This window comes from Glycine max, chromosome 4, assembly GCF_000004515.6.
Source record: "Glycine max cultivar Williams 82 chromosome 4, Glycine_max_v4.0, whole genome shotgun sequence".
Taxonomy (NCBI): domain Eukaryota; kingdom Viridiplantae; phylum Streptophyta; class Magnoliopsida; order Fabales; family Fabaceae; genus Glycine; species Glycine max.
In genome coordinates, this window is record NC_016091.4 from 8,013,966 (window position 1) to 8,024,412 (window position 10,447).

The 10,447-nt window shown below is 29.7% G+C and overlaps 1 protein-coding gene across 1 annotated transcript; it reads right to left on the reverse strand.

Annotated features, from left to right (window-relative positions):
• Positions 1-1,967: 1,967 nt before the first annotated feature.
• On the reverse strand, positions 1,968-3,400 carry LOC100794083 (RING-H2 finger protein ATL43). The gene has a single exon (XM_003523725.5). It carries the CDS (start codon positions 3,243-3,245, stop codon positions 2,235-2,237), a length of 1,011 nt encoding a protein of 336 aa, XP_003523773.1. The 5' UTR covers positions 3,246-3,400; the 3' UTR covers positions 1,968-2,234.
• Positions 3,401-10,447: the final 7,047 nt, after the last annotated feature.

The following is a 10,447-nucleotide window of genomic DNA, read 5'->3' on the forward strand; positions in this document are numbered from 1 at the left end:
TTAATTATTTCAATAAGGAAGTTAAAATTTTGTCATTTGATAGTTGTGAGGTATTAATCGGTTAGAGATTAACTATTTCAATTAGATATTATGATAGTGTATTTTACACTATCACTTATTTCTTAAAAGATTGAAAGGTAGTAATTTTATTGTAGATTGCAATTCAAGTAATTATATTTATACACCTATTTTGTCTTTCATCTTATTTTTACCTTGTTTTCTATGTATGACTCTCTTCCTTTTTCTATTACATCTAAAACAAAATTCTACTTTTTTTTTTATCTGTTTCCTCTATCCGTTCATCTCAAAACGGAGTAGACGATCAATTTTTTTTCCTTATAATTCATATTCATTTATTCTGATGAAAATAAGAATAATAATAATTTCTCTCTATCTCAAAGTATGCCGGTTGATAAACTCTTCCAAAAACTTTAACATTTTTTAAGTGTCAAAGTTAACAAAGAAGAAGCCGAAGCCAAGAAAAACAAGAAAATTAAGTAAAAGTTGAGCCTGAAAGAAGCCTTCAACTCTAAATCTTCCATTTTCTTGAACACCAACTCGTGATTTAGTTTGACTATATTTAACGTATACATTGTAATCTGTTATGGATGACGCAAGAATGGGAAAGACAAACCAATGATATGACGTCATAGTTAATATCACATTTTAATTGACATGACATGTATTTGATATCAATAATTTAACGTTTTCTTAATTGTTTTGACAACATAGATTAAAAATGAAACACTTGAAACTTATGAAAAATTATTTTAAAAAGTAAAATTATATAAAAAAAATGCTAAATTACACTAATAAAAACTTAATTAAACCCTTTTAAGTCACATACAACAATTTTTGTTCCTTATATTTTAGCCTATATAAAACATTGTTATGTCAATGTCATGGTGCTTGGTAACTTCTTTTTTAGTAATCTGGAGCATAGGCTGTGTAAATGGTTTACTCATAGCTAACTAGCATTTTGTATGAATAGACCATTTAAACAAAAAAGTTTTGTATTAAAAAAAACATTTTGTTGACGGTAACATTTTCTTTTCCTTTTTTGTTGACGGTATCCAATTCAGGTTGTGGGCTCTCTGCATAAACGTTTTTTTTTTTATTATTTATTGAGAAAGATATTCTCCAAGAAAAATCTGGAAAGAATATGACCGTTAAGTCAAATGGCAACTAGCAGTGAATTTTTCAGTGACTTGACCAGATCAGAATCAGGAGGTGATAATATCTGTACATTCAATTTTGAGAAATAAAAAAAAAGAAGTTGTAATTAGATTATAAGAATGATGTTGTCTTGGCTGATAGTTCTTTTAATTTAATACATTTTTTTTCTTAATTTATATATATAACAAGATAATATTATATACTGTTTCTATTAACAAAGATTTCTCCTAATTTTTTATACAGGTATAAAAATCATAAAAATTCAAAATAATGTCAAAGAAGAGAAAAATAATCATTTTAATTTTCTTTAATTTCAGTGAGTTTCATTAATATAATCCATCCTATTATGAATACATTTCATTTGCATTAAAATAAAATTTATAAAATTTTGAATTTGTTAATAAATTAAATTGATAATATAAGTATATTAAAGAATATCTATTATTTTAGTTTACGCCACATCTGTATCCTTTGTGTAAAAAAATAATTCTTTTCGAGAATGTTTATAATATTATATCTGACTGATCGACTTTTCAAATGAAAATTTGTTAATATAAAAAACTTGAAATGATCGTTATTTTTTCTAATAGAGAATTTAATGTTTTTAAACGTCAGTGATAGGAAAAATTTCATGTAATCCAACATTAAGCATTTTTGATCTTGAATAATAAAAATAATTGTATGGAGTAGAGTATTAATACTAGCATCAACAACAAACAAAAGCATTGAAGAAATAAAAGAAAAAAATGATGGTATGTGTGTATGTGTGGACGATGATGAGTGCATAGAAGTAGAAGAAGGTGAGAAATAATTGAGAAAGTGCGTAAGCCACGAGACAAGGGATCTCCGTATCCCCCATTCATGCACACTGGTGCAGGATCATGTCCCTCCCATCCACGTGCTTCTTTATCACTCTCGAATTCATATTCTAATTCTAGAGAAATAAAACAAGAGCAAAATAATGTCACTCTGTTATATTGCAAGTAACAAATCCTATGCTAAGATAGAAACGCAGATCCAGCAAGTTGCTTCTTCACTCTCTGCTCAATCCCCTGATCTCAGACACCACTCCCTCTGCCATTCCAACTGTCCCTCATCATTATCATCTCCGACGTCAGATACAGCAGGTCCGAAGCCTGCAAGTCGCTCCACCGCTGCTCGAGCCCACACGGACCTGGGCCTGGGCCTGGGCCCGGGCCCTGGCCCGGGGAGACAATAATCCGGTGCTCCAACCTCCGTTCCACGCTTGCCCTCTCCGTCTCTTGCGTCAACAACATCCCGTCTTTTCTGGGACGCACAAAACAACCAACCCCAACGCTCTCGTTCTTCTTTCTCGATGTGGCGCTAATGCTATCCAATGACCTTCTAAACGACGTCGTCCACCTCCGACTCTGCTGCTGCTCCTCCGTTGTTTCTCCTTCCCCCACCCCAACGGACGAATGCCTCCGTCGAGACTCCACTATCTCCTGCTTCTCCAGGTCCAAATTCAAACGCACGCGTTCCTCTTCCTTGTTCCGTTGTTGTTGATGACTCTGGCGGAAAGGCTTTGCGTCCTCCACCAGGAGAATGTCCTCCGGATCCACGCGGTAGCGGCAGAGAGGACACGTGGAATGCGCGTCCAGCCACGTGTCCACGCACTCCACGTGGAACGCGTGCTTGCATTTCGGCAACAGCCGGAGAACCTCCGCGGCCTCGAACTTGTTCAGGCACACCGCGCAATCGAGTCCTTCCTTTTGCCCCCGCAGCGCTCCGAATCTGAAGACCGGCAACGATTCCACCACGGACCGGTCAATGCCGGAGTTTTTCCTTCCGGAGAAGGGCGCCACCGTCCACGGAGCCGAGTTTCCGCCTCCGCCGTCTGGGATGCCGCCGTTGCAGTGTTTGATGTAGAGGAGGAGGAGCGATGTAAGGGAGATTATGGTTGTCAAAACGCACACCAGCACCGCTATGCCGGGTCTGAACGGCGGCGGGGGAGTAGGGGGTGGAGTTTCTCCGCTCTCTGCTTCATATGTAAGGAATAATAGAAGGAGAGTGAGGAGGAGGGTGAAGGAAGAAGGTGGCATGAGCATTATGAGTGGGTTAGTTGAGGAGGGTGAGGCTGAAGCTGGAGCATTAATTTTTAATCATGTGGAGTGGACAGGGGAAGCTATTTTCATTTTGGGAGAGATTCTATGGTAGGGATTCAGGGGAAAACCATACAAAAAGACAAAGACAAATACGTGTAACTTCTCTTCTCTTTATTTATTCATTCATTTAAATACCTCACCTACTATACAATACAATATCACTCATCTTTCCCCACAAGTTAGTACCAGTGCTATGTTTTAAATTTAATATTTAATGCCTTAAAAGCATTATAATTATTTAATAGGATTCTATTTACAATATTATAAATACTAACTGATATCCTAACAACATTTGTTAAGAAATTTAAATCATTTTTTTATTGAGAAGTTCAATTATCTCTTGTGTTTTACATAATAAATATATTTTTCTTTTATTTTTTTAATCAATGTTGTGTCATACTAGTTAATAACATCCTTAAAATATTAATTATTTTTTTACTTATATTTTTTATAATATAAAAATTGAACATGAATTATTGTTGATGATATAAATTTTATAAAGCCATTATTTTTTCATTTATTTATTAATTTTTATTTGAGAGCTTCTAAGAATGTATTTTTATGATAATCTAGTTCAAATTCTTTCCCATAAATAATTAAATATGTATTATTAATTGAGCTTCACCCAAATCTCACTTCTTTGAGAAAAGAGTAAATAAGAATATATTTGGATAAATTTTTTCATGAAACTTATAAGGGAAATAATAAAATATTTTTTGTAAGATAAAATTAAATTATATATAAACTAATTTTAAGTTATGAAGAAGTATTTTTTCTCAATAAATATTTATGGAGAATTATCAAAAATTTATTTAATGTAAATAAGAATTAATAAATTCAATATTTGATTAAAAAAACATTAAACAGTTTACTCATTTAATATAAATAAGAATAAACAAAGTAATATTCCTAAAAAAAGAATCAACTATGTAATGAGTCATTGATAAAGAAAAAATTAATAAGAAGAAAAATAACATATGCATTGATAGTATTAAAAGAGTATTAAAAGAGTGTGATGTATGATAAATTTATTGACTTTTTAATATAATTATCTTAAAAATTATATTAAGCAGTATAAAATATTTATTACATCATCATTAAACTTAGAAAAAGTTACTGATAAAATTTCAGCTTATTTTCGTTCAACCAAGTGCAATAACCAACGTTATTTCCCTTCTCCCCATTCTATTCCCATGCTAAGAAACAGTATAGTAAAGATATATATCTGCAACAAAAACAATAAATGTGCACATGAGAAAGACCTCAGACAACAACCAAACAACGTCACTGTAGATAAAAAGGGTGGCAGTTCTTGTGTTGGATGGATCTAACGGCCTCTAGTCATGCAGCATTGGGAAAGTAACTTATCATATTTTTATACACGCTATAAGATAGGAAGGGAAGGACCACAAACATTGTTAACATAACATATTGATATAGGTCTTCCCCTCCGAATCATCTACAGAGCCTATGTATGGTCTTTTTGTATTTCTACCTCTCTGATGAGGTCACAAGGTAAGGTAGCATGCTAATATGGATTTCGTTGTCATAGTGATAGTGGTTCCATTTTTTTGTTTTTGCTCGCATTAGTCATGTGTTGTTTACATGTGAAGTCTCATCAAGAATATTGATCTTTATAACAACATTTCTGATTGCTCTGAAGTTAATTGCAGAGTTCAGACACCAGTCACGGGACCACTGCCTCTTATCATATAAGCTAGCTATCTCTCATCCATGTGCTTCCACTAATTTATTCCTTACATTAAACCTTCTTAATCTTATTTTTAATGGTTCTAGTTCGGTCGTGACATTAATTAAGTCAAAAAGGGTAGAAAATTATATATAGAACCGTTCTGTTTCCAATTAAATTTGATGTCTGCATAAATTGTTTTGACAATTGCAGCTTACTTCTTTTTCTATAGGCGAATTATTGTCCTTTTACCAGCTAATCATCTAGAGTTATTGCTATGTTCTTTTACTCATTAGTTTAATATAATTGGAAAAACTAGCAAACATTTCTATATACCCTAATATGCAGAACAAAAACAAAATTTGCCTGGTTGTCATTTGTCAGGCTATTAATACGATAACTATGAATCCGTACGTAGTTATCATGTACTTTTTGTTAAAATGGGGATCAGGACCACAATCTGAACACATGCATCTGAGATTAGAATACTACGTAGTTGTTGATTGTATTAATTTCTTGTTCTGCATGAAAAATGAATGACTACTGCTACTAGGAAGAGAACATGTGCAAGATTGAGACTTCTATTTATTTCTTGTACTCCATAGAAAAATTTGCCTCATTCTTTAACTGACCTCAATTACAAATGGTGCCACACAATTTGTCACATTTCTAGCTGGTTCCTCTAATCCTTTTTGACCTTCAATCTTATTTTCCCGTTTTGTTGGTAGTTTTATACGAAGTTGAATTCAAATTTTCTATGTGGACCACCGTTTCTTTATACAAAGTCTTCTGTCTTCAGGTGATTATTCTCCAAACAAAGCTTTGTTTTCGCCATATGTCCCAGTATCTGATACTGGAATCCATGACAAACTAATAGCCTAAGCACAATTTGAAAAGATCGTCCTCCAAAGCATTTTCCATCATGAATAATAATTTTTAAATAAGAAGCATTTCGCGTGATTGGTGGATTTATTTAAATAAAAATAATGATACATAGACACCTCTTTATTTTAAAAACCCCATCAACATGTATTTTTAACTCTATCTTTTTTTTCTACCACATTAATTATAATATCTATCATATTTAAACTCTTCTTTCTCTTTTATCTCTGTATCTCTCTATGGATATTTTTATATATTTTTTTTAGATAATGCATGAGACTTACCATCAGGGTGTACAAATTCAAATAATTGCAATCACTAGGAATCAGCATCTTAGTTGACGGGAGGCATCTCTGCGAGGTTTTTTGTATCTCTGACTTCAATTGGACACGGAATGCTGCTGATTATATTCGTGGCATTTTTTTCTTCTGTGGTGATGATATAGTCAATGCATCTTTTACCTTTTGGTTGATTTCACACTGACTTTGTTGATGATTAACTGAATGACTTGAAATTCTAACAGGTTCTGAACCTGAAGCCAAGCATTAGTCATGTTCACTCACTCGAATTATCATTTTTCATCTTCTTCCTGCTGCCATAGTCATTGGCTTGGCAATTTTATTTTTTTTGGTAGTCCAATAAATATAAACATCTTCTGCTTACATTGAAAAATGTTGAAATTAAAAAAAAATGATATTAATGTAACTAAAAAATTTAGCTGTAAAAAAATTGTAACTTGAAATCTAATTATTGAAAAATATTAGTTGTCATTTATTTCTTTTCTTTCTATTTTTTTCTCTCAACATTGGTCGTTATTATTAGAAAAAAGATAAAAGACAAGACAACATCGGGAATTACTTTGTGCACCAGGCAAATTAATTGTACGCTTAGTATTTTTTGTTTTTCCAAAATTACCCCTCACAAATTTACGGACATGCATATAAATAGGCAATCCATATGTACTTATGGGTTACAATATTTTTTCAAAAAAAATTTTAAAAAAATGTTTTGCAATTTTTTTTTTAATTTCTAATGCATATTTAATGCACATGTAAATTTACATAATAAATTTTGTGACAATTAATTTTATTCTAATATATTTAATGCACCAAAACTAATTGTGACAAAATTTATTATGTAAATTGACATGTGCATTAAATATATATTAGAAATTTTAGTGTTATATATAGTGACATTAATTATTTTATAATATAATTGGTCTATTATTTCAGTTAGTTAGAACATCGTGTTAATAACTTGGAAGTTATAGGTTTGAATCCTACATGGACCATTAATTTTAAATTAATTGGTAAAATATATTTTTAAAAACAAAATCTGTATGGACCAGATCCATAATGGGTCCATACGGATTGCAGATTTGTTGGAAAAAAAGAAAAAGCACTGGCTGCACAAGTAGTTTTTCTGGTGCGCAAAGCAATGCCCGTTCGCATGTTTTGACCCATCCTGCTATTAGCTTACCAAAAACGTAGGTCGAAGTAGACTAACTCACTTTGGACTAAAAAATGTAACCCTTCTCGTTGGGCACTGCTACACGCACCTAACGAAATTGCTGATACACCCAGCAATTTCACAATTTTCCCACTTGCCCTTTCATAAAAGGATATGGATCAGCTAATCTATATGAGGCTTATGGATTAGCTGATTCATATGAGGCCCACGGATCAGTTGATCCATATAAGGCCCACGGATCAGCTAATCTGTATGAGGCCCATGGATCAGTTGATCCATATGAGGCCCATGAATCAGTTGATTTATGGGTCTCATAGTTGATCCGTATGAGACTTACGGATTAGCTAATCCGTATAAGTCAAATCCAAATATTTTTTTTCAAAAATATTTGTTACGAATTAATTTAAAATTAATGGCTCAAGCAAAAATCGAATTTGTGACTTTCATATTATTAGCACAACGCTCTAACAAATTGAGTTAATAGGCTAATTATGTTATAAAATAAATAATGTTGTTATACATAACATTAAAATTTCTAATGTATATTTAATGCGCATGTAAATTTAAATAATAAATTTTGTGACAATTAATTTTGATATAACTCATACAAATTATTTAATCCGTATATTTTTTATAAATAAAAAAAATTACTATTAAAAAATTTAATATATTAATAAATTAAAAAAACATTTTTGAAAAAAATTAAAAAAAAACACTTATGGATCATGTAATCCGTAAGTATTTTTTTTTTCAAAAATATGTTTTTTTAATTTATTAATATATTAATTTTTTTAATAGTAAATATTTTTTATTTATAAAAAAATATATGAATTAAATAATTCGTATGAGTTATATCAAAATTAATTGTCACAAAATTTATTATATAAATTTACATGCGCATTAAATATACATCAGAAAAGTTTAGTGTTATGTATAACAATATTATTTATTTTATAACATAATTGGCCTATTAACTCAGTTGGTTAGAGCATTGTGCTAACACATATTAAAAAAAAAAACTTTCTTGTTGAGCTTATATGAATTAGCTGATCCGTATCATTTTACAAAAGGATAAAATGGAAAAATTGTGATTTTGATGGATGCACGTAGCAGTATCCCTTCTCGCTTAAGGATGGATTGATGGGCTAATCCACCATTTTGTTAATATATATATATATATATATATATATATATATATATATATATATATATATATGTTTTAAAAACTATCCCCCAACTTAAAATATTAGGTTATAAACACAACACCACTTTTATATTAAAATGAACAACAATTTGAAATCTTAGACTAGTTTTTTTACCTAAATGAAAAAAATATATTATTTTTTTCAACAGGCTAGCTCAACTCACCGTGCTAAAAGTACTTTTTTAATAGGTTAAAAAAACAGGCTTGCAAAATTGATTAAATAGGTTGCTGACTTGATAAATCAGGCCCATTTTGCATTTATAATTACCAGGTATCACAGTAAGGCATTTTGGATACATATATAGAAGACACACCTGCTCTTGTAGGTGAAAATCCGCCTCCTATTTATGAGTGTTCATCCTTATATGACCCCCCTTAGGTTGGATAAGTAGCCATAAATATTCATAGATATATCTATTAAATTGAAAATATATATAAAAAATAGAGTAACTTTTACATAGTGATGAACTAACATGCAAATTGGGATAATTTTGTTTATTTACAAGTAGGGACAAATATATCATATAATTTAATATAGCAAAGTTTAGGTAATTTAATACTTACTTTTTATTCTGTTAATGGACGGGTAAACAAAAATCACTTTATTTTTCTTGTAAAAATGGACATGCACAAGTAATTGCAAATCAATTTAGGTGGATTCTTCGGTAGACTTCACTCATATGGTCTATTACACTCAAGTGTTTGCGGGTATCTGTTAACACCAAGCACATAGATAAGTCAATATATAGGATTATTTTAACTTAGTCTCCAGTTTTAGTACTTACAAATGTCTAAATAATGGGTTTTAAAAACAAAAACTACAGCAACCCATGAAACAGAGAAACTGGTTCAGGAAAGTGAAATGTTGCCAATTACAAAATTAGATGCAAATAAAATGTAAGCAAAGGATTAAATTAAAATTACAATTTTTTTAAAATAGGAGATCAAATATTTGTATTTTAAAATGGAGACATCAAAATTGTGAATTAAACAAAATAGGAAAAACAAAATTATATTTGAGTCCCTCTCAGAAAATTATATTTAAGCCAAAAATTTAATATAGATAATGGCTTATTATGATTTGTTTATGGTTAGTAATTTAACTTTATCTCAATACGACAAGCTATTAAAACAATTCATATTGGTTGATAACTTATTGAAACTAACTGACAATTCAATTGTATATTTGCTTTTCTTAACTTGTTGTTCTTCTAATCTATCGTTTTCATTTTTTTATCTATATTTTTAAATTGAACTTCAATATTCTTAAAATAGTTTATCAATAGTTTAAAACAACCTTCTATCAAAATATAATTTAATTTATAATAAATTTATAATATAATTTATTTATTCAAAATATTTATTTATTATAAATTTTATTTATAACATAATATGTATATTTAAAATATTTATTTATTATAGTTTATTTATATAAATATAAATATTTATCTTTTATATTGTTCAAACTAAAATACTAGTAATAGTTATTTCGTAATTGAATTGTTTGGTAGAGTTACAAGAAAAATTATACCTTTCATCATCATCTATTAACCATTTTTTTTCTTTTTTTATTACGTGTTTACAAACTATTAAAAAAACATTTATCATATCTAAAATATAAAAAAAATTATACTTATTTTTAGATAACTTTAAATAATTAACATTTTATGTTACATATTATATATTTGGGTAAAAAGGTTATTTGGTTTTTGAAAATATACAATCACATTAATCCAACCATTACATACAATTTAAGTGATAATATGAACATATATTTAAGAATAAAAACGACATTAAGTTATTAAATATTTAAGAATAAAAAAACATATATATATATATATATATATATATATATATATATATATATATATATATTCAGAAATTCATGTGAAGTAGCTT

What these genes read in the sequence shown, in the direction of transcription:
- LOC100794083 (XM_003523725.5), bottom strand. Translation starts at nt 3,245, where the DNA reads ATGCTCATGCCACCTTCTTCCTTCACCCTCCTCCTCACTCTCCTTCTA.